General features: G+C 36.6%; 2 protein-coding genes across 2 annotated transcripts in view; one reads left to right on the top strand and one right to left on the bottom strand.

Annotated features, from left to right (window-relative positions):
- Window positions 1-17,454, top strand: part of SPATA1 (spermatogenesis associated 1) — a 60,181-nt gene extending 42,727 nt beyond the window's left edge. The window contains exons 12-14 of the mRNA XM_007978128.3: window positions 1,455-1,553; window positions 4,042-4,131; window positions 16,206-17,454. Coding sequence (XP_007976319.3) covers window positions 1,455-1,553; window positions 4,042-4,131 — 189 coding nt within the window. The 3' untranslated portion in view covers window positions 16,206-17,454. The remainder of the gene's footprint in view (window positions 1-1,454; window positions 1,554-4,041; window positions 4,132-16,205) is intronic.
- On the bottom strand, window positions 627-25,069 carry CTBS (chitobiase). The gene is made up of 7 exons (XM_007978134.3): window positions 24,842-25,069; window positions 21,185-21,323; window positions 20,559-20,767; window positions 16,186-16,357; window positions 13,919-14,016; window positions 13,444-13,605; window positions 627-6,180 (listed from the first exon to the last, which is right to left on the bottom strand). Exons 1-7 carry the CDS (start codon window positions 25,007-25,009, stop codon window positions 5,980-5,982), a joined length of 1,149 nt encoding a protein of 382 aa, XP_007976325.3. The 5' UTR covers window positions 25,010-25,069; the 3' UTR covers window positions 627-5,979.
- Window positions 25,070-25,626: the final 557 nt, after the last annotated feature.

Genomic DNA, 25,626 nt, shown 5'->3' with positions numbered 1-25,626 from the left:
CTTCAATTAGAGAAGTTCTGTTCAAAACACATGCTTTGTAAGTGCTAGTAATATCACAAGATGCATTGGGCTGACTTTGACTTAAACTTGCTTTAAACAATAAAAAAAAACTCATGACCTTATGTAATAGGAGGAGGATTGCTGAGGAGATACAGTCAGCAGCTTAATGTTGCCTTTAAGGGGGCCTGATATTTCCTACCTATTATTTTCAGTGTTAATTTCATTGTAAGACTGCTTTTTCCAATGGTAGCAATAGAGTGGTCAATGGCAAGTAGGGCTTTATATCCCCAAACAAGGGAGAAACCTCTCTCTGAATCATGGAATATATAAATCTTTCCCTTTATCCTAGGTAAGGGATCAACTAGGCCTACCCCTGGATGAGAAATAGTTGCCAAGCAATGCTATATGCTGACTGACTTAGACTAATTAGGATTTACCTCTGTATCTGAGACAGGGTTCATTTCCTGACACTATGGGAAAGAGGCGAATACCTGATGAATTAGGGCAGGGGACAAACAGCATCTGCTATAATCCTGTTGTTTGGTAGTGGCGGCGGGAGGACTTATAACACACAGGAATTTAAAGAAATTATGAAATTTTGTTCAGTTCTTTTTTTTGAGACAGCCTTGAATCAGAGACATGAAGTTTATTTTATTATTCCACCATATAATTAACAGACAAAAAAATTCAAGAGGGCATTTAACAATTTGATTTGGGTTAGATCAATCCCACTTATCCAAAAGCGATTTTAAAATATGTTAACTATGATTAAAAGTAAGGATTTAACTTTAGAAAAGATGAAATATTAAAAGTTTACTATTTTAAATGAATTTAATATAAAATCCAAATAGGCTCAAGTAATGGTTTGTCCATAGTAGTTAGTACTTTTTTTTAGCATACCTTATACTTTATCTTACTGTTTTATCAGTTCAATATAAGAATTTTTTCACAAAGCCAGTTTAAAACTCTTAAATAACTTCTTTAGAGAGGACCACTATAACTCATAAACTTTTCTGGACAAAAACCAAAAAGTCTTCTTATTTTAAATAGGTTTTCTTGTATTGAATGAGTTCTTGCATATAAAATATAGTATCATATTAATAAGTATTTTAAAATAATTCTAATCTGATTCAGCTGATAAAGCATTATGCCAATTTCTAAAGTCTTGCTAATATCTAAGATATTCCTTTCATAGTATTCCTTTCATAGTAATAGTTGTTGGTTTTTATGGTGCTAATTTAATGGTAACTTTAGAGAAAGTGTTCTCTAAAATTCGGTAAATCAACAAAAACAAATAGTAATTTCTCCAAAGCAATTTAGTTTACTTTATGGAATAGGTTATTTTCATGATTTACTCTTTTGATATTTATCATTTCATAGTTTATGTTCCCAAGGCAGTTAAAAATAAAAATGTTTATATGTTATACTAAATAAATGTCTATCTATGCACACAGAATTATCTGATAATCCAGATCACTGAGGTACAGCATGCAATTGACCAACTTAAGAGAAAACTGCATACTGACAAAATGAAACTCACAGTAGAAGTTAAGGTAATTTACATTTTTCCTAATCAAATTATTATAACATTTATCTTGAAATAAAATATTTTGGTGTTTTAACTTTGGGTGTCAATAATATAAGGGTAGCAAGGATTGATTGTCTTAAAATAGTTATCTGAACAATAAAGAGCATGGGTGAAAAACAATGCAAGAAGCAAAACTAAATCCTGTGAAAAGATGCATGATATAATAAGGCCAAAGTAAAATTTAATAGAATTTTACTAGGAAGAATTAAAGGAAAAAGAATCTGTGAGTCAATATATTCTTTAAAAAAATTTTAAGTAGTTTTCCTGTATTAGAATTATTAAGTCTGATAAACCACTGAGCTCTTCTCTGAACTGACATTTAATTTTTCATGGGTAATCATTTAATTTTTTCTGGTTATTTTCACATGTATTATATTATTTAAATATGAATAATGTGACTTCTACTAGATGTTAAGTTTCCTTCCGGGCAGAAACTATGCCTTAGTTAACTTTGTTTCTCCCGTGGGACCTTTTGTATAACAGATGCTTAGTAGAGGCTTCTGGGCATGCTTTATTTGGTGAGAATTGTGTACAACTAATTACATCATATAAATTATCTGTAAAGTACTGATGTATTAAAAAGCTTTTTTGTTGAACAGAAAACAGAAGAAGATTATACATTTTCACACAAGTACCCATAGGAAGGCAGGAAAATAAGAACGATAATTATATGCATGCTCTCATTTCTCTATCAGAAACAGCTTTATGACACAGGATAATGACTCCATTCTAGAATTATCTCTTTTTAAAAAATTTTAAAAGAGAAAAAAGAAAATCAGTACTGTCCTGGGTTTCCAATAAAAATAAAAATAAAGAAGATTTAAAAATAAAAAAATAGAATTAGCACTGTCCAATAGCACTTATGTGATGATAGAAATGTTCTATGCCTGCACTGTCAGATTGGTAGCCACTAGCCACCTACTGATATTGGGCACTTGAAATGTAGTTTGTGTGACTGAGGAACTGAATTTTTAATTTTATTTACGTTTAGTAGTTACATATGGCAACTGGCTTCTACTATACTGGACAGTGCAGTTCTAGATTCTTTTTACAAGCAGCATTCTCGAGGCTAAATAAGCCCTGGTTTGGCACTGAGAAGCTTAAAACTTAAAATAGAAAAGGAAAAGAGCAGAGAATAATTTTTAACAAAATATCAGTTAAATTTGCATTCAAAAAAGTAATTTGTTCAATGAAGGAAAACTGTGTCTATTCCATATATGGAGATAAAAACTAATATGTAAACTTGTACACAAGAATAATTCGGTAGGTAGGAAGAAGTAATAAAATGCCCCCAGAGGCTTGGATTATGACTCCCCTCATGCCATTTTCTTCTGGAAAGCATGTGCATTACTTATAATCTTTGTATATTTTAACATTACAGATGTCACTCATGGTTTGAACCCAAATTAGAATTGTTCATACAAAAACAGTAAAGACAAGTGGAATAAGAGAAAAAAAAGAGAACAAAGTTTTCAGCTTATAGGCTGGGGGGGAAAATCCTATATTTAACCATAGTGCCTGATTGACACATAGACATTATATAAGAAGTTTTATTGATTTCTGAATGAGCTCCCTAAAACAGCCCTACCTATAAGATTCAGAACTAAGGGACAAAAAAAACCCTAGCCTGAGTCTCTTGCAACCATATTTATTCAAGATAGTACAGCATAAGTAGTGCTTCTCAAAGTTTAATATGATATCATCTGAAGATCCTGTTTGAAAATGCAGGATCTGACTCAGTAGGTCTGGGTGCAGCCTGAGATTCTTCCTACCTAACAAGCTCCCAACTGATGCTAATGCTGCTGTCCACTGACAACACTTAGAATAGTAAGGGCTCTGGTACCAGGTGGTCTGAGTTTGAATCCTGGCTGTACCCACTTCACTTACTAGTTTTTTATCTTGAGCAAGTTACTTAGCCTCTAAAGGCCTCCATTTCAACTGTAAAATTGGGATAAATACTAATAAGTATCTGATTCTATAAAATTTTTGAAAAAAAAATAGACTAATACACTTAGAATGAGTGCTTGCCACAGAGTAAACAGTATATTTCTTAAATATCTCTTCAGTTCCTAAGGGCTAGAAATTAAGCTTTTTTGTATTTTGTTTTCTTGTTGTTTTCACTATTTTCTTTATACATTGAGAACAACAGGTTTTGAAGTTTAAACAAAACATAAAATTCTTTCTCTATTTTTTAGAACAATTCAATTGTATTGTCCCTATATACTCATAAACAAGGTTATCTTATAGCATATCTAGTCAGTAGATAGGCATGCTTATTAAACAGCATTCATAATTACACATTTACTGTAGTAATCCAGTGGAAGTCAAACCACTGAAGCCAAATGAGAGAAGATAGTTAAAGCAGTTACAAAAACCCTATTTACATGACAATTATGATGTACTTTTAGAAGAGTATGATGAAGTTCATTTTTGAAAAGTAATTCTTTTTATAGATGAGAAAACAAGCAGTTTCAGATTTACGAACATTGAAAACTGAACTGGCACAGAAAAAAAAAATAATACATCTCTACAATCTCAATTAGGTATGTGAATTTAAAACTTTTATTTATCAAAAAATTTAAATATTTATTTGAACAGATTTGTTTAACCGTTATTCTCCTTGGCAATGTTTTATATAAAGCACAAGGTTTCTCTTTCTGCACTTTCCATGTGGGTGTTATAAAATGTTTCAGGAAATATTAGATGCAATATAAAGCGAAATGATGACTGGTTATTTTTAACATTCCAAGTATTTTGCATATTATTTTAGAGTGCTAATTTTATAATTTTCATTTTTAATAATCTTAAAATGTAAGAGCTAATATAACTATAAAATCTATTTGCAAAGAATAAATGTGTATTAATGAATACTAATATATTTGCATGAAAATACAGACTTCATTTAACTTAATTTGTTCACTATATCTTAATTAAAAGAAATCTGGAAATACAAAAGAATAGGGGGTATTGAACTTGCATTCTGAGCTATGATAAAGATAAGCATCTAAGAATTTAAATTTTTTAATTCATTTATTTTAGAAATATGAAGACAACAGTGGTCCAACATATAGTATGAAAATGGTTGATTTTACTCTGTCACAAACAATTGTGTAAATAGGAAATGTAATATTCTCATAACAGATGGTTCAATCATCATTTATTCCAATTTACAGGGGGAAAATGTGCAGGGAAGCCAGGATTTATGTAAATCTAGAGTTCAAAGATACAGATTTTTAATCTGTAATTAGGAACTAATAAGGGCAGCACAACGTTGTTAATTCCCTGGAGAAAGAAAACGGACTTTATTACATTTAGAAAAGTTATTTGTATAAAAGTGATCTTTTAGAAAGAGAACTAGTTGAGAAGCTAATCATTGTCTTTAGATCATTAAAAATACAATGCAGTTCATGCCTGTAATCCCAGTTCTTTGGGAAGCCAAGGCAGGATGAGTGCTTGAGCCCAGGAGTTGGAGACCCGCCTGGGCAACATAGCAAGACCCTGTCTCGACAAAAAATAAAAATAAAAAAGATACATTGCAGATGTAGAAAGAAAAATTTAACCTTGTAAAGAAAGCTAGCCAAGAAATAAATTATACATGTCCATAAATGAAGGAATATGAATAATTAGAAGTGTGACAGTGAATAGAATCAAGTTCAACTGCAAGTTATTCCTATTATAAAAATTTTACAGATGAACCTCATAAAAATAATGTAGTTGGAAAATATTAGGTAGTTCTAACTTACCAATTCAAAATATTACTGTTATATTCTTGTATTTTGTGAATACATTTAATCTTCTGGATTCTTTTTAATTCTCACTCACTGTCCAAAGGTTTAGTTCAAGTACCTCAGAGAACATAAATACTATATGGGGTCAGGAAGCAGAAAAATTATTTTCATCAGTTTGATGAACCTAAAGAGGAGACACTAAATTGTAGGTTTTAAATTTAAGATTTATTGGAGGGTTGGGGGAAAAGTATAGCATAAACTGCTTTTCAAAGACTAGGTTTTTAAAAACTCTAAGCAAACAATTTCCACTTCAGATTATACATATTTTAAAAATCAGCATTGATTCATAAGCATATATTTTACTATAATGAAGGGAAATATGGCATAATAAAATTCTGAAAGCAATTTTTCCCAATTAAATTATAGTGTTGAAACATCTAATAGAGGAATACTTAACAGGTAAGTTGACTTGTTTCTTGCCTTTTTATTCCTGGATACTGATGACATTCGTATGTATTTTTCGAATTCAAACAATCAACATTTCTTTATTCTTTTTTTAGTATACCAATAACAAAAGTATATAGCAACATAACAAAAATGCAAGAAACTAGATCTATTTATACAGATCATTTTTCTAAATCTTAATGGTTTGACAAAAGATGTTCATCTTTGTAACAGCTTTGGCTTTAAGACTTCCCACATTTCTTCAGTTTGCTGTTTGGCTACAGCATCTCCAGAGTAGTCAAGACAGTTTGCATTCCACATGCCGATGCCCCGTAAGCCATAGTTTTGTATATATGTTGCCTTTAAAGAAATACTCTGAGGGTTATCATACCATACTTGATGAAAGTGGCCAGCAGGATCCTATATAAATAAATTAAAATGGAGATTTTAAAGTATTTAGTACAATTCAGCACCATAGGAAAGGGAAAAATAAAAGAAGTATACAGTACAGTAAGAGGGAAATGCTCTGGTCCTCTACAACCAGCTTATGTGCTTTTTTGTATTTTCTGTAGTTGCTAGAAGTGTGCCTAGCTAGGAGCTCTACAGAAGATTTTGTTTATGATGAATCAGCCAGATCAAAAGGTAATGGCAATGGAGGAGAAAAGTACATCCTTTTCTAGGTCCTAAGGATTCATTCTAAGAGTCTGTTAGGTCTGCCCTTCATTGGTGACTTAACACACATCTGATTATGAGCCATAAATTAGATTCTAGTCTTATGCTCACCTTCCACCCTAAAAAGTCCTTCTGCCCAGAATCAAATACCTATATTTAAGTACTAACACAGTCTCTCTCGGGAGGCACATGAGCTATTGGATAAGAGACAAAGGAAAAGGGAAAGGAGATCTAGGACAAAGTGCAAAGGAAGGTGAAAAAGATAGGAGATAAAAAAATAGAAAGACCTGTGACTAAAAATAATTTACTTATTTTTATATACATCTAGGAAACTCCTTAAAGACATTTCTGAATTAATGCCAGTAATATTTACAGCATCTCTCCTGGAATTAGAATAGTCTCTTAAGAACATAAAGTATAATTTAAAAAAAAAAAAAAAAGGATGAAAAAGAAGATTACTTTGGGGCCAGGCGCGGTGGCTCACGCCTGTAATACCAGCACTTGGGGAGGCCGAGGCAGGCAGCTCATGAGGTCAAAAGATCAAGACCATCCTGGCCAACATGGTGAAACTCCGTCTCTACTAAAAATACAAAAAAATTAGCCGGGCTTGATGGTGCATGCCTGTAGTCCCAGCTACTCTGGAGGCTGAGGCAGAAGAATTGCTTGAACCCGGGAGACGGAGGTTGCAGTGAACTGAGAACGTGCCACTGCACTCCAGCCTGGAGACAGAGCAAAAAAAAAAAAAAGACCACTTTGAAGGAAAATAATTCACCTAGTAAATGAATACACTGCAGTATATTTAAATATAGTAGACTAACTGTAATCAAGCATATGTCAGTCTATATCTTATATTCCATTCTTTAACATTTTTAGAACTAGACAAAGCCATGCATGCTCTACTAATAGCTGTGATTCATTATTTAAAGGCAACTTGTAGAACTTGTACTTAAATATGACAGATTGTTGAAGATTCAGGGGCAAACACAAAGACATATACCTCTGAATTTTGCCATCATTCTAGCTAGTACTTTGAGACTTTTTGATATTATTAAGAAATTCAAATGTCTCAAAATTGTGAAGGATCAAAGGGCAAAAACTAAGCACATGTAAGACTAATTTATGCATAGTTAAGGCATATTTGCTTTCCAGAATATTGAGTCCAAAATGAGCTGCTATTGCTGAAACAGCCCAATAGAATGATTCTCTTCAAACAAAACAGAAACTTGATTCATGTTGCTATAGAATTTTGCAATTAATAAAAAAGAGGGGCCGGGCGCGGTGGCTCACACCTGTAATCCCAGCCCTTTGGGAGGCCGAGGCGGGCAGATCACGAGGTCAGGAGATCATGACCATCCTGGCTAACACTGTGAAACCCCATCTCTATTAAAAAAAAAAATACAAAAAAATTAGCCGGGCGTGGTGACGGGCGCCTGTAGTCCCAGCTACTTGGGAGGCTGAGGCAGGAGAATGTTGTGAACCTGGGAGGCGGAGCTTGCAGTGAGCCAAGATCAAGCCACAGCACTCCAGTCTGGGCAAGATAGCAAGACTCCATCTCAAAAAAAAAAAAAAGAAAAAGAAAAAAAAAAGAAAGGAAACAGTTATAACTAGATTTTTTTTCTAAAGTGGCATTAAATGGCCTTCAATGCTCACCAAAATGTTTCCTGAATTCTAAGACCTTAAAGAATGTATTTCTTCATGGAAACAGGGTAAAAAGGTGGTACCAGAGGCTGGGGGTGGGAAGAATAGATGTTTCAAGGGACACAAATTTTCAATTAGACAGGAACAATAAATACAAGAGATCTACTGTATCCCATGGTGACTATAGTTAATAACAATGTATTATGTTGAAAATTCCTAAGAGAATGGATTTTAAGTGTTCTCACCATTTAAAAAATGGTATGTGAGGTAATACAAACGTTAAATAACTTGATTTAGCCATTTCACAATCTATAGATATATCAAAACATCATCTTGTATGCCATAAATATAGATAATTTTTACCTGCCATTTAACTTTTTTTTAATTAAAAAAAAAAAGAGGCCAAGTGCAATAGCTCACACCTGTAATCCCAGCATTTTGGGAGGCCAAGTCAGGAGAATCACTTGAGGCCAGGAGTTCAAGACCAGCCTGGGCAATACAGAAAGACCCCGTCTCTACAAAAAGTAAAACAATCAGCCAGGCATGATGGCACATGCCTATGGTCCTAGCTATTTGGTAGGCCAAGGCAGGAGGATTGCTTGAGCCTGGGAGGTCAAGGCTGCAGTGAGCCATGATTGTGCCACTGCACTCCGTCCTGGGTGACAGAGCAAAACCTCGTCTAAAAAAAAAAAAAAAAAAGGCTGTGTTCCTGCATTTTCACATTCATTAAGGAAAAAACAAGCCACAGATTACTAAGATCAGGATTACAAAGAAACAGTATATGGTAATATATACTGTCCTAAGATTCTATGTTAAATATTTTTAAATTACAGGCATACCTCATTTTATTGTACTTTGTTTTGTTGTGCTTTGCAGATATTAAATTTTTTGCAAATTGAAAGCTTATGGCAACTCTGTTGAACAAGTCTGTTGGTGCCATTTTTCTAACAGCAAGTGCTCATTTTGTGTCTCTGTGTCACATTTTGGCAATTCTTAAAATATTCCAAACTTTTTATTATTATTATATCTGTTATGGTGATCTGCAATCAGTGGTCTTTGATGCTACTATTGTGATTGTTTGTGGGCACCATGAACTGTCCATGTAAGACTTAATAACAATATTTGGCTGGGCACGATAGCTCACACCTGTAATCGCCAACACTTTGGAAGGCCAAGGTGGGAGGAACACTTGAAGTCAGGAGTTTCAGACCAGCCTGGCCAACATGGTGAAACCCCGTCTCTACTAAAAATACAAAAACTTAGCCGGGCCTGGTAGGGCATCCCGATAATCCCAGCTACTTGGGAGGCTGAGGCACAAGAATCGCTTAAACCTGGGAATCAGAGGTTGCAGTGAGTGGAGGTTGCAGTGAGCTGAGATCGTGCCACTGCACTCCAGCCTAGGTGATGCAGCGATACTCCATCTCAAAAAAAGAAAAGAAAAAAAGAGACTTAATAACGATATTGAAATTAGACTAATAACCTTACAATGGGAATTTTGCAATGAATAAAAAAGAGGAAGAAAACAGTTATAACTAGATTGTTTTCTAAAATGACAATAAATGGCCTTCAAGGCTCACCAAAATGTTTCCTGAATTCTAAGACCTTAAACAATGTGTTAAGCCGGGTGCGGTAGCCCATATGTGTAATCCCATGCCTTTGAGAGGTCAAAGCAGGCAGATCACTTGAGGTCAGGAGTTTGAGACCAGCTTGGCCTATATAGTGAAACCCGTCTCTACTAAAAATATAAAAATTAGCCTGGCATGGTGGCGGGTACCTGTAATCCCAGCTATGTGGGAAGCTGAGGAGTAGAATTGCTTGAACCCAGGAGGCAGAGGGTGCAGTGAACCCAGATGGTGCCACTGCACTCCAGCCTGGGCGACAAAGCAAGACTCTGTCTCAAAAAAAAAAAAAAAAAAAAAAAAAAAAAAAAAAAAAAACAAAGAAAAAAAGAAACTAGAATCCCTTTTCCCTAAAATGGGTCATAGAAACCAAAGCCATCCATAAAGTCTAAAACTGTTACTCTAACCTTTCCTACCACCACCTTTCTGTGTACTAGCTGGCCATAAAGAAATTAAGACCCTCATTCCAGAGAGCTCCTACCCCATACCCATGAGAAGAAATCCTTCGCAGGGAGAGGCCAAGAAAAATCTGAACAGACAGACCTTGCTGAGTTTTCCCACTCAGTCCATTTGCATTAGCTCATGCCCTTTATTCTGATCACAGTTCTACATAGCTGTCCATACTTCGTTGAACCTATGCACAAAAATGGACAGTTTTTCCTGCATCTTTGGGTTTTCATTCTGAAGACTCTCATGTCGTGTAAAATTATGATCAAACACATTTTAAAAGGCAGAGATCTCTTTCTTCAAATAAATCTTATATTGGAAGAAGATGATGCCATTTAAGACTTTCCTAGCTAGACAGGAGAAGTCAATACCTGGCTTTAAAGCTCAAAGTACAGGCTGACTCTCTTGTTAGGGACTAATGAGGGTAGTAACTTTAAGTCGAAGCCAGTGTTCATTTACCATTCCAAAACTCCTAGGGCGTTTAAGAATTATGCTAAATTGGCCGGGTGCGGTGGCTCAAGCCTGTAATCCCAGCACTTTGGGAGGCCGAGACGGGCGGATCACGAGGTCAGGAGATCAAGACCATCCTGGCTAACACTGTGAAACCCCATCTCTACTAAAAATACAAAAAACTAGCCGGGCGAGGTGGCGGGCGCCTGTAGTCCCAGCTACTCCGGAGGCTGAGGCAGGAGAATGGCGTAAACCCGGGAGGCAGAGCTTGCAGTGAGCTGAGATCCGGCCACTGCAGTCCAGCCCGGGCTACAGAGCAAGACTCCGTCTCAAAAAAAAAAAAAAAAAAAAAAGAATTATGCTAAATTGACTCTGCCTGTGATCTATAAATGGAATAACACAGCCTGGCTCACAGCACATCTGTTTACTGAATATGCAAGTCTGCTGTTGAGATGTACTACTCAGAAAAAAAAAAGATTTCTTTCAAAATATTACTGCTCATTGACAATGCACTTGGTCACCCAAGAGCTCTGATGGAGAATACAAGATGAATGTTATTTTCATGCCTGCTAACACAACATCCATTCTGCAGCCCATGTAACAAGGAGTAATTTCAACTTTTATTAATTAAGAAATAGATTTTGTAAGGCTGTAGCTGCCAAAGACAGTAACTCCTTTCATGGATCTGGCCAAAGTAAACTGAAAGCTTTCTGGAAAGGATTCACCACTCTAGATGCCATTAAGAACATTCATGATTCATGTATGGGAGGAGGTCAAAATATCCATATTAACAGGAGTTTGGAAAAAGTGGGTTATAACCCTCATGGCTGACATTGAGGGGTTCAAGGCTTCAGTGAAGGAAGTAACTGCAGAGGTAATGGAAACAGCAAGAGAGCTAGAATTGGAGGTGAATCCTAAATATGTGACTAAATTACTACAACCTCATGATAAAATTGGAATAGATGAGGAGCTACTTCTTATGAATATGCAAAGAAAGTGGTTTCTTGAGAATGGAATCTATCCTAGTAAAATGCTGTGAACATTGTTCAAATAACAGCAGAGGATTTAGAATATTCCATAAACTTATTAATAAAGCAGCAGCAGGGTTTGATAGGGTTCACTCCAATTTTGAAAGAAGTTCTACTGTGGGTAAAATGCAATCAAATAGCATCACGTTCTACAGAGAAATCTTTCGTGAAAGGAAGAGTCAATTGATATGGCAAACTTCACTGTTGTCTTATTTTAAGAAATTGCCACAGACACCCCAACCTTCAGCAACCACCACCCTGATCAGTCAGCAGCCATCAATGTCAAGGCAAGACGCTCTTCCAGCAAGCAGGTTATAACTTGCTAAAGGCTCAGATGATCATTATCATTTTTTAGCAATAAAGTATTTTTGAATTAAGGTATATATGTTTTTTAGACATAATGCTATTACACGCTTAACAGACTACAGTATAGTGTAAACATAACTTTTACATGCATGGGGAAACTAAACATTCATGTCACTTGCTTTATTGCTCTATATTTACTTTATTGTGGTGGTCTAGAACTGACCCTGCAATATCTCTAAGGTATGCCTGTATATGTAATTGGTTACCATAACTTTTAACAAACTATATATCCATGAAACACTGTTTCTAAGAACTGCATGTTTCTAAGAATGCTGTGAAACAAGATTCTACGTCAAACAATTAAACTGCCTTATGTATTACAGCACTTCTGAAATCCATTAATATAATGATTGTTATAAATCTCCAAGAGGGGCTTACAGTATATAGTGTTTTTCTAAATATATTTGGCCATGGCACACGTGTGTATATTTTGCACACAGGTGCATCTGTGTGTGTAATATTAACAGTTCCCAGGACAGACTAATATAAATACTGTTTAGGAAAGGTAAGATTACAGTACACTCTAGTTTCACTAATAGGTAGGTATATACCTTCAGTTCCAAACTTTAGAAAGCTCTACACTAAAGCTCTCTGTATAGCTGATATACAGGAATACACATGTATGTCAATTATAATTTATGACATGTAGTGTGTTTGCAGTCATTTTTTATAAATGGGTACCAGACCATTAGTTAAGAATATAAATCCTTGCTGAAATTCACTTCTATCATTTTAGTACTCCTTTTAAAGTAACATAATCTGAAATAAATTCAAAGAGGATTTGTACTTAGATTTTTGAGCCGTGGAAGAGCCTTTATAATGCTAATGGTAAATTATGAAAACTATAACTTTTCTTTGACACTTTGGTATGGCAATTCCTATTAAACACTACTTGACAGAATTGCTAATTATTTGGTATATTTCTTCAGGTTTCCTTTATGTAATATTTTTGTAATTTTTGACATTGCTTATAATTTAATTATAAAATAAATTGAAAATGATAGTTTTTCCATTGTAAAGTCGATTATGACACCTCTTCTGTTTTCACCCTCATTCCCCCCTATGTTAAGAGTTTCATCAGAATCTGTAGGCCACTTTGAAATGGAGGCTTTCAGAGATAGTAACCTATTTTGGCCCAAAACCCTTTCAAAATCAACAGTCATCCTAACATAATTGTCAACTATTACAGAAATCCTGTTTGTGATATGCACATTTTTATGGGATCATCTAAATGACAAGTGGCCCAAGCAGAGTAGATTCACTATTAGCAGAACTCCAGTTGCTCACCAGGGAACTAAAGTTCCTGATTACAGATTCAAAGACAAGTTTACTCATGTAAACAGCAGTCTGCATGTTATACCCTAAAAGAAAACTGACAGATATTCTTGATATCAAACATCTAATTATGAAAATAATTATGAAAACTAACAGAACAAGTGCTCATAACTTATGAAAAATCTTACTTTATAGTTATAATAAGGAGCCTGCTGATCTTTATCCCATTGGTTTCCAGAAATAGAACTATTTATTTGCTTCATGATCGTTTTGTAGGGCACCTGACGTCCTGCAGCATCACTACAAGGAGCCCCCCGGAAAGGGACTTTTGCAATGGTACAAACATGATCCTAGAAATGCAAAAGTACTCATGTTACAGATGATCAAGTATGCAATTCTTAAAAGCCAAATCAAAAATATATAAATTATTTAGAAATAAAACATATACCATAAATAACCTGACTATACAGAATAAAGGTTAAAATAAATTCCATTATGAAATGAAAATGTATGATAATCATAAGCTTTCATAGAAGTAAAAATAATTTTTATCTCAAACTATATTTCAGAAATTCTAAAGTTTATATATTTCTAATGAAAACAGAGAGACTCTAAAAAATATAACAGAGAATAAAAATTATGTAACAAATGACCTGTTCCTACCTCAGACAGATTCAGGCAGGTATAATCATAACCATACCAGGGAACACCCATTACAAGTTTCTTAGGATTAATGCTCATCTTGATGTAGTCATTATATCCTAGTCAAGCAGGGAGAGAAAAAGCGTATTTGTTTCTCTTCATATGTCAATGTGTTCATACAAGCTATGCAACCGTTCAGAATCTGTTTGTAAAAACAAGCACATTTATAAAAAACACTAATAATGTTTAATATGATGTTATAAAACATCCCTTAACAACCATAAATTGTATATCTTGCTTCCTAAACCATTTCTCTTTGAATAAGAGAAAACATTCAAAACCATTAAGATCATATTGAAATAAAATATTCACAAAATCTAATTCTAGGAATAATGACACATTTCAGGAAAGTATGCTAATTGTATCTATTAATTGCTAAGACATGATATACTTGATACTCTAGATTCTAAAGTTTCAACAAAGTTTTATAAATCTTAACTTTCTAGCAGTGATTGTCTCAGAGTTTCTTAGAAAGTACAAGTGTTCCATGTTTTGCAAATATAGACTATAAGTATGAATGATAGCTGGGGATAAGAAATGTGTCATCTATAGTTGGAGGAAACAAAGAAAAATTAACAAATACCTAGAACTATCAGTCCTTTTCTTGCCCAATGCTGCAAAACATGTTTTTTCACCAAGACATGCAAATAGTCTATAAGTATGAATGATAGCTGGGGATAAGAAATGTGTCATCTATAGTTGGAGGAAACAAAGAGAAAAATTAACAAATACCTAGAACTATCAGTCCTTTTCTTGCCCAATGCTGCAAAACATGTTTTTTCACCAAGACATATTCACAGATTATCTAGAATGTTGAGGTAAATAACTTTGTTACTTTTTAGAGCCTTTAATGTTATTATATACTATTAAATAACCAAAAATGGGGTGGGGAATGCATCAGTTCCCAAACATATTGGTTTATTTAGTTTGTTCGTTGATTTATTTATGATACAAAGTATCACTATGTTGCTCAGGCTGGCCTGAATTCCTGGCCTCATGTGACCTTCCTACCTCAGCCTCCCAGGGCTTGAACCTTTTATTGATAGAACATAATTATCATATCTTTCCTGAAACACAGTTTGGGAACCCTCAATTAATAATTACTTCATAATTTTAACAGAATAACTTATTTTTCAACTTTAAATAAATATGTGGCTAGGCACAATGGTTCATGCCTGTAATTGAAGCGCTTTGGGAGGCTGAGGTGGGAGGATCACTTGAGGCCAGCCTGGGCAACAGAGTATGACCCCATCTCCTTAAAAAAAAAATCTTTTTTAAATTAGCTGGGCATGGTGGTGCATGCCTGTATGGTGAGGCTACTCGGGGGGCTGAGCTTGGGGGCTCACTTGAGCCCAGGAGGTCCAGGTTACAGTGGGCCATCATAGTGCCACTGCACTCCAGCATGGGCAACAAAGTAAGACTCTGTCTCAAAAAAGAGAAAAATGAAAATATTAGCTGGGCATGGTGGCATGCACCCATAGTCCCAGTTACTCAGGAGGCTAAGGCTGAGCTCGGGAGGTTGAGGCTGCAGTGAGCCCTGATCATGCCACTGCACTCCAGCCTGGGTGATAGAGTGAGACCCTGCGTCAAAAAAATAAAAATTAAAATTAACAAAAGAGCAAGCAATCTTTTATTTAGTTGACTGATGGAATACAAACCAATCCAAACTTTGAAAAGGATAATGCAAAGACTACATCATACGAATGACAGGTCAAAAGTACTCCAATTCTAATAGGAATATAATTTTTAATTTATCACAGATACTAAAAGAAGTTAATGCCTATCCTATTAATCATGAAATGAAGGTACCCAACCATAACTATCTTTGCTATTATGTAACACTGGTTATTTCAACAAAAATATCCTGTCAAATTCTAGATAAACATGTGATTTCATGACAAGAATATTGGACCAGAAATGAGAATACCTGATTAAGCCCCAACTATATAATACTTAATAGTTATGCAATCATGAGCGGTTAATTCTTTTTATCTCATCTAGAAATATACCTATACCACAAGATTGTTGGAAGAATTAAGTGAAAATCAAAACTTTAAAACTTTTTGTAAACTTTAAAGTTTTCAATTAAGTGATTTTTAAATGTTTGAAGCAAGCTTTACAATTGAAAAACATATACAAATAACTTAGAAATACTGAAAACAACTTAATATTTTAATTTCTAGAATATTACTAATATTATTAATAAATGATCATGTTTAGAGTCTTACCAGTTAATGTCTGATTATAGGGAGCATTGGCTGCTGCAATACATTCTGACCAGATCTGACTTTGTTCATCATAAGACATCACAAAGAGGAAGTCACAAGCATCTGCGATTCCAGTATAATTATAGCATCTTCTGTCTATGTTCTTTGGAGACCAAGCTACATCAAAGGTTACCTGTGGAAAAAAATCTTACTATTTTATGTAACATGATCAAATATGCATATTATGTCAGATTTTTAAACTTATATATATTTTTACCTTATACTACACAAGGAAAAAGCTTACAGTATATGAATGTAGGGTTTGACACACAGAGAACTTGAACCATTCTAAGAAATATTTTTTGCTTACACTTGACTGAGTCAGACATATATTTGGACATACAGGAGCAGGACACTATATAGAAGATGGCCTTCAAACTCAAAATGTCTTCAAACGCGAGGCTGGTACCTCAGCTGATTAAAAGAAGCAGGTATAATAACAACAGGGTATGGTGATGCCCCTGAGCAATTAGAGAGTAAAGGCACACTAAAAGAATTCAAATACAAAAGTTTTTAAAATATTATGCAGGTTAAATATGTCACCTGTTGGCACAACCTGATTGGGCTGCAAGTTTCAGCCCGTGATTCACAATCACCTTATATGGTAGGTTTGGCCCAATATTAGTTAGACAATAATGGTGTCTTATGGCCACAGGTATAGATTAATCAAGTCAAAATGTTGAACAAATCATTTAAATGATCTTATTTTATGGAAATATTCAAATAAATGTTGAGTAATATATTATCTTTCTTTTTTTTTCTTTTCTTTTTTGAAATGGAGTCTCGCTGTGTTGCCCAGGGTGGAGTGCATTGGTGCGATCTCGGCTCACTGCAACCTCTGCCTCCTGGGTTCAAGCAATTCTCCTGCCTCAGCCTCCCAAATAGCTGGGATTACAGGCATGTGCCACCACGCCCAGCTAATTTTTTTGTATTTTTAGTAGAGCCAGGGTTTTGCCACGTTGCCCAGGCTGGTCTCAAACTCGTGACCTCAGCTGATCTGCCGGCCTCAGCCTCCCAAAATGCTTACAGGCATGAGCCACCGCACCCAGCTTTATCTTTCATTTTGAATAGTGAGCCAGCCTTCAACAAGAATATGTCTCTTTATGTTTATTGCCTTAATGAAGTATTAATTAGCCTTATTTTATATGTGTACAAATGTTCTAAAACTTCATTAAAGGTTGTTTTCCCCCCTTAATTAGGCACTCAATAAATACTGATTATTTTAAAAACTGAGATACTTTAGGTAACATTTTTATACTTTGAACAATTTATTCTAGTAAAACTCTTTTTAGGACTTCCTCAAAGTTATCTTTATAATTCCCTGAGTATTAGCACTTTACAATTATAAGCTTTGCTCAATAGTTTTCCAACAAAATAAGTTATGAAGTAAAATTTTTACATATTGGATCCTATTTTATTACTGCCTCCTATTACCAAATGAGAGGTATATTATAGTAATAGAGAAAAATAAATGACTACATCTAAGCAAGTAAATTTCAAATCCATTTTGTAAGAGTATTTTCACCAGCATTTTCTCTCACAGTTAATCTCATATTTTTGAGAAGGTACTATTATTATATTAGACAAGAAAGCAAAAGACTTGGGTGCTAGTGTCAGCTCTGTTATAATTAGGTCTATATCACTGCTAAGTCACTTAAAGCATCTGCATTTTTCCCACCTATAAAAATGAGGGTATAGAAAGAACTCTTCAAGGCATTTATTTCTAGCTCTTTAATTCTGTGACCACAATTCTGTAAACTAAAGTTACTATCTTATCCCCAAAACTAATTCCACCTCTAGATTCTCTAGTCATTTTTTGTTGGTTACTAGTTTAAAAACTCTGGGGCCACTTTCTGATTCTTTCTTCCCTTACTTCCAAAATCTAACCTCACATCTCCCTTTGGGTGGCCTCTCACAATTGTTCTGCCCCTTCCTTTCCATTAATTAATTTATTTAATATGTATTTATTGTACACCGCTGATTTAGGATTATGTCATCATCCAAATCAAACTAAATCCCTTGATACTGTATTGTTCTGTTAGTAGTCCTTACTGGTCTTCCTCCTTCTTCTAGTTTTACATAGTCCTACAGAATAATCTTCCCAAACACTATTTTACACACATAATCCATTACACACAGAATAAAATGCACAGTCCTCAGCCTGACATTCTGGATTTTCCACAATCTGGCCTACCTTTGTAACTGTCCCTCCCACTAAGTCACCTAACATGAACTTGACATGTAGCCCAAAATGTTCTCCTCACCTCTCAAGAGATGGAAAGAGATATTCCTACTGCAAGGATTTTGCTCAATCTCTTCCTCTCTGCTCTTTCACTACAGCTTAATCAGGATTGTCAAATAGGTTGTTTCCCATATATTCCACACATCAATTCTAACCTATTAGTAATGACTATCTAGAGAATGAAGGAAAAGTTTCTGAAGCCAAAATGTGTGAGGAGGAGAAGGGGTATGGTGGCCTGTATGCCAGGCATGTGCTATTCTTAATCTACATTGTACTCTCCTGACAAGTTGAATTCCATACTGACAAATCTTCCCTATTTGCATAAAACCATAGAAATGTCAGTCTTCATATTGCTTATTATTTTACCAGTAATTCTCAAATTATTTTACCTGTAATTCTCAAATTCATGATGACCAACTCTACCAGAATCACCTAGAACACTTTGCAAAAATACAGTTCTCTAAGCTCTATCCCAGACCTACTGAGTCAATCTCAGTGATATGGTTTGGATCTGTGTCCCCGCCCAAACCTCATGTTGAATTGTAATCCCCAGTGTTGAGTAGGGCCTGGTAGGAGGTGACTGGATTACAGGGGCAGATTTCCCCCTCCAGTGCTGTTCACGTGATAGTGTTCTCACGAGATCTGATTGTTTAAAAGTGTGTGGCACCTCCCCACTCTCTCTCTTGCTCCTTCTCTGGCCATTTGAAGTGCCGATCCCGCTTTGCCTTCCACCGTGACTGTAACTTTTCCTGAGGCCTCCGAGAAGCCAAGCAGATGTCAGCATTATGCATCCTGTATAGCCTGCAGAACCGTGAGCCAATTAAACCTACTGTCTTTATAAATTACCCAGTCTCAGGTATTTCTTTTTTTTTTCTTTTTTTTTTTTTTGAGACGGAGTCTCACTCTGTCACCCAGGCTGGAGTGCAGTGGCGCAATCTCGGCTCACTGCAAACTCCGCCTCCCGGATTCACGCTATTCTCCTGCTTCAGTCTCCCGAGTAGCTGGGACTACAGGTGCCCGCCACCACGCCCAGCTAATTTTTTGTATTTTTTTTTAGTAGAGACAGGGTTTCACCATGGTCTGGATCTCCTGACCTCGTAATCCGCCCGCCTCGGCCTCCCAAAGTGCTGGGATTAAAGGCGTGAGCCACCGCGGCCGACCTCAGGTATTTCTTTATAGCAATGTGAGAACAAACTAATACACTTAGGATATTTTAAACAAGCACTCTCAGGTAATTCTGAGACAGGAATCACTGGTTTATAATACTCATAATGCTCTATACTGGAATAAAATTTAAGCATTCTGTTAGATATCAAGGAGCTGCACCCTGTCTTCAAAAAAACTCATTGTCTAGCCTATTACTTCTTAACTATAATCACCAATGAAACTTTTTTAAAACTGTAGACTCTGGGATTACCCAAACCCTTTTGAAAAATCATTTCTGGGAATAAGTTCAAAGTGCGCATGTGTGTGTAAAAGTAAACACGTTTACTTTTTCTTAAGATCTGTGGTTATCTTGATATGTGGCTAGGTTTGAGGATCACTAATGTGGGTTCACATTATCCTCTGTTACCCACCTGTTGTCTGGCAAGATTTCTTGTGTTGTTACCTTCTGGTCTAATCATGTTCATTATGGCAGTGGGGAAGCACACTGCCTATTGTCATAGCTGTCACAGTTCTGTGTAGTTAGTCCTTTAAGCTTTACTGGGCCTTGGGTGCAAGTAATTCAGAGACTGTGGAGCAAGTGATACACTTCTCCAGAATTACCTCTACTCCTGGGTTGTTTCTGTCCTGCATTGGTAAAAGCTGGTTAGGCCCCCCTTGATTTCTGTTCTCCCATTGTCTAACACTTCTAACTGTGCTACAAGGCAAGTAGTGGGGTAATCCCAGTGTTGTATTTTGATGTAAACAGAGAATAGTGCTTTAAAATTCCTTAAATAAGAACATCAAAGGCTCCAGAAAAATTTTTTAAGAAATAAGTGCTGAAACTCCCATTGCATTACTATAAAACTAAGATTATATTAGTTTTACCCTCATTAGTATATTCTGATATGGAAAATATGAGGTTTCCAAAGAATAAATGAATTTTTACCTGTGATCCCTCAATTTCACGATGGAAAGTGTCTGTAGTTTCTTTGACTAAAGCAGTTAATGCATCGTATTCAGGTGATAAACAATTAACTTCTTGCTCTATATCGATATTAATTCCATCCATATATTGTGTTTTGGCCACATTAACTTTTTGAGCTATCCAGGATGCTCTGGAAGCAGGATCAATGATATCCTTTAAGGATACATCTCCTATGGAAGAAGTATATATCTTTTGAACATGTATGCAAAAACATTTCATTATTTTGGAAGACTAAGCCCCTAATTGAAGTTTTCCAAATAGAGAAATATACCAAAGTAACAGAAAGCCATTACTCACCAATCTCCAAAATAACCATTATAAATCATTAGTAAAATTGTTCTCAAGTTAGAAGCAGAAATTGTGGTCATCATACTAATTTGCCAGTTACATTTTGCTCAAAACCATACAGTGGTTTAATTTGTTTAAAAAGATCTGCATTTGTGAAATGAATTACACAGTATCTAAGATTATAGGATCCTAACAAAAACAGATAAACATAAAAGGAAGTTTTTGGAAAGCCGGGACTATAGCAAGTGATACAGATAAATTTCCCAACTGCTGGACACATAGATCTGGCAACAGCGTACCTTTAAGTACTACTCTGGCTCCTTTTGAATGAGCGTAGCACATAAGTTCTGAGTCATATTTTCCAAAGGTTGCCACAGTTGTAATCTGTGACCAGTCATAAGATTTCCAAGTTTTCTGTCCAACATCAAACACAAAGACCTGCCAGAACAAGGATAAGCACCATCATTTAAACCAAGAATATTATGCTGACCATCCAAAATACCATTCATCAAACACCACCATACACCAAACACTATGGTGGCAGTGAGAGTACAATTGTGAATAAGACATAAGAGTCCCAATATAATTGGTGGCAGGAGTAATTAGCCAGGCTGGGAAAGAGGGGAAGGATGGGCCAGGAAGGAATAGTGGCAAGTGCCAAGGCCTGGAGGCAGAGACAGCGTGGTGGTTGCGTAACTAAATATTTAGTATGGTCGATGTCTAGAATTTGGGGAGAGAGCATTAGTGAAGGACCAGAGTGGTAGGCATGGGTTAAATCATGAAAGGCTTCATAAGCTCTATTGAGAAGTTAGTACTACCTTGTTTATCCTGAGGTAAAGGGAGAGAATAAAAGCACTTTTAAAAGGAAAAGGTATGCATTTTAGAAAAATATTTTCAGCTGCAGTGGGAAATGGATTAAAGAGAGACCAAAAGTGGAGGCAGAATGTGGAAGCTGTTGGAGGAATCCAAGTAAGAGATGATGGAGACCTCAACTAAAATTGTGGAGCAGTGGAGTTAAGTGAACAGATCTGGAAGATCCTAAGGAGGCAAAATTGACAGGACTTTGTGACTAATCGAATGAGTAATCAAAGGAGAGAAATTTGATAATAGTCAAGTTTCTGGTTACTGCGGATGGAGCCATAAATACTACATTTACTGTTTGTTTGTTTGTTTGGTGAAGCTAGCTTCTTAGAATAGTACTTAGGTCAAATTCTAAGGCAGCTCATGTTATGTTTCTCTGATATTTTCTTCCCACAATTAATTCAAGAAGCATGAAAGCCTCACTGATTATTTTTATTTTATTCCAAGGTGTGAATTCATTGATTTGACAAGTGTTTATTCAATTTCCAATAAGGTACAAGGAGAGTATTTTGCTAGGCTCTAAGGACATAAAGATTAATGAGAGAGACCAGGTCCAGTAAGGAGTTACTTACTTAATTACAACGGTATTAAGGACTGTAGAGATTGCAGGGGGCCATGCCAGCATATAAAGGGGACCTGCTAGCCAGATGGAGCAGGAAAACTTTTCTGAGGACTACATGCTTTCATGGAGGGCTGAAATCAGCAGAATGATGGAAGAGATGTATCTATGGACAAAAGATTGCATTCTCAACTGAGGGAAGAGAAAGCCCAAAGGTCGCCACACCTCAGGAGAATTCTGAGATTCTGGAACTGAAAAAGGTCAGTGTAGGTAGAGCACAGAAATCCTGCAAGTATGGGGTACTGGATAAAACCCTTAAGGTCGGTACGGAAAGATTAAATAGGGCTTCCAAGACCACTGAAGATGTTGTATTTTATCTTGGGATCAGTGGGAATCAATTAGAGTTTTAATTCAGGGGATTTGTATTACAAAAGAGATCACTGGGTCCTTGTGAGGGGAATGAATGAGGGAGAGGCAGTGGGGATAGTAGCTGTAAAAGTTAAACCAGGCATTTCTTAATTTTCTCAACCTCTTTTTTTTTTAACTTTTCAGAATTAACTACACATAACTCATCTTTTCTGCTAAGCAATTTCCCGCTGAAATAATAAAACATCATAATGTGAAATTAAGTGGCCCATTGTTTTCAGAATCACATTTCTATCAAAACTTCTATTTTAGTTCTGATAACTAGAATTCTATTTGTTTAAAAAATACTAAGAGCCTGTGATATAATAGATATCCTTTAGAAAAAAAAGCTGGGTGAACTAATCGAAAATATAAGGGGAAAATGCCATGTAGTCTAGTTTTTGTGTTTGAAAAACACAGAAAACGCCAGTAAAGACCATTTACCATGAACATACAAATAAGCATAATTTTGCTTCTTTGAATAGTTGGTTTTCAAAGTGCCACAGTTATTGCCTAACCCACTAAGTACTGGGTACTACAATAAATCTTTCAAATTTTTTTTTTTTTTTTTTTTTTTTTTTTGAGACATTATCTTGCTGTCGCCCAGGCTGGAGTGCAGCAGCATGATCTTGGCTCGCTGCAACCTTCCACCTCCTGCTCTGCCTCCCAGGTTCAAACGGATTCTCCTGCCTCAGCCTCCTGAGTAGCTTGGATTACACGTGCCCACCACCACGCCCAGCTAATTTTTGTATTTTTGCTAGAGACGGGGTTTCACCATGTTGGCCAGACTGTTCTCAAATTCCTGATCTCAAGTGATCCACCCACCTTGGCCTCACAAAGTGCTTCTCAATCTCAAAAAGAGATTGAGAAAATTAAGAAAAGTCTGGTTTAACTTTTACAGCTACTGTCCTTACTGCCTCTACCACCGCGCTGGGCCTCAGATTGTTTAAAACATTTTAATTGGGAGGCCATTATGCTGAAACAGCTCCAACTGCCTTGGATTTCCTGCTTAAGCAAACTCCAGCCCAATGTCAATAATGAAAGGAAACTTAAGCTTAACCTATCAGAAATTGCCAACTAACCTCTAACTAGGAATTCTCCACCAAGTCATAGCTAAATAAAGCAGTCATAGCCAACCAAGTAATTATTTTCCTTTGCTTCCCTGTTCAGCCTATAAAAACCCATGCTACTAAAGCAGACCTCTCTGAATCCCTTCTGGTTTAAGTACTGCCGATTCATAAGTTGTTCTTCGCTCAAATAAACAAGGTTATCCTACTTTGTCTGAAATCTTTCTTTTAATAAGATGTTAGGTTTCCACACTAGGCAGGTTCTTCATAAACACTTTCACCATTTTTATTTCTTCTCCTAAGTCATGTCACTTTTTTACTGGCATCTAAGTGTCCCTGCCTCAGGTTAATGGACTAGATTAAGAACTAGGAATCATGCCTACTTCTACAAAAGAATCGTTCTTTGGATTAAACCTTTGGACCTTCCTGATGTCATCCAATTCCTGCTTTCAGTCATCGAAGTGGGCAGTCAGGTGGTTTTAATATTGCTCCAGAAAGTGTTTGATTAAAGTTGCCAGAAGCGTTATAAATTGTTATGCGGATAGAAGGAAAATGTACTGAAAACTATTTTTTACCACTCTTCTTGGGTGGTTTTGAGGTACTTTAAAGGAAAGGGCTAGCAGGTATAGAAAACTAAAGGTAAGCAAAATACTCTGCATTCTAATGTACTGTTGGAGTGCTGAGATTCTTTCAAACGAAATCCTCATTCTCTTGGAAACTGAGAAATGGATTATTCTACCTTGTTTGCTTTTTACAACCAGAGTGCCTCGGTAGAGGCACAGCAGGGGAATGAAAGGAGCTTGCCTTAGGAGACAGAACTGGTTTGAACACTCGCCTGCCTACGCAGGCACTTACAGGCTGTGAGGCCTGTGAGGAGTTACTCAACTTCTCTGAGTCCGAGCTTCCTCATCTATAAATTGAAGGATCCGTAAACAGGAAGGCCCTCATCGAGTGGTCAAAGTTGGTTTCGGCGCCCACGGCACCTCTCCTTAGGGCTCGGTTCTACTCTAACTTCTCTTCGTGCCCTGAGGCCCAGACCTAGAGGAGCAGAAGAAGGCGCTGACCTCGAAATCTGGATGGTGGCGAATCGGACGGCAGAGCTCGGGCTCCGGGCATGGGCAGTCGGTCCCGGCCGCGAGCGACAGCGCCATCAGCGCCAGCAGCGCTACACCCCGGATGCCGCGCGGCGGGCTAGAGAGGAGGCACCAAGGTCGAAGCTGCAGTCGGGACATGGCAGCAGGTCGACGGGGCCGCAGTGTGTTCCTACCGCCTGGGTGGGCGGGGCCTGCTGCGCCTCAGGGCAGGGAGGGGCGGGGAGGGATGGGGAGGGGCGGGGCTCCGGGGCGGGCGTGGGAGGTCGGGCGTCCAGCGTCTCGGGGCGCTGCGGGTGGGTGAAGTTAAGTGGCTGCTGGAGCGTCTCCGGGACAACCAGTGTGTGCGGCGCCCAGAGGGCCGTTCGTGGACTCAAATGGGTATCAGCCCTACCGTTTATAGTCCTCCCAATAGTCTGCATCTCGTTTTGTCGTGTTGGTCGAGTACTCCTTGTGGAGTCTGAAGGTACAAGGGGATCCCCAAAATGGAGAAGTAGGTGTCTTTTGGAAGGGCCTACTGAGTAACATGGTTGGAGTGGCCAAAAGACTTTTAGTTTTTATTTTGCTACTCAAAAGAAAGCTGGAATACCAAAAATTTTTACTTACGGATATCAGGTCTTACTTAAGATAGTGGTTTGAATTCAAGCATCTAATTTTGTCTATTCTCCTGTTAAAATCAAGTAACAACCTAAACACACAAAGACAAAGAGATAACAGCAACAAAATGTTGGAAGCTGGAGAGCACAAGTATGAGTATG

This window comes from Chlorocebus sabaeus, chromosome 20 (assembly GCF_047675955.1).
Source record: "Chlorocebus sabaeus isolate Y175 chromosome 20, mChlSab1.0.hap1, whole genome shotgun sequence".
NCBI lineage: Eukaryota > Metazoa > Chordata > Mammalia > Primates > Cercopithecidae > Chlorocebus > Chlorocebus sabaeus.
Note: the sequence above shows the minus strand (reverse complement) of the source record. Positions and strands in the feature narration are given on the sequence as shown.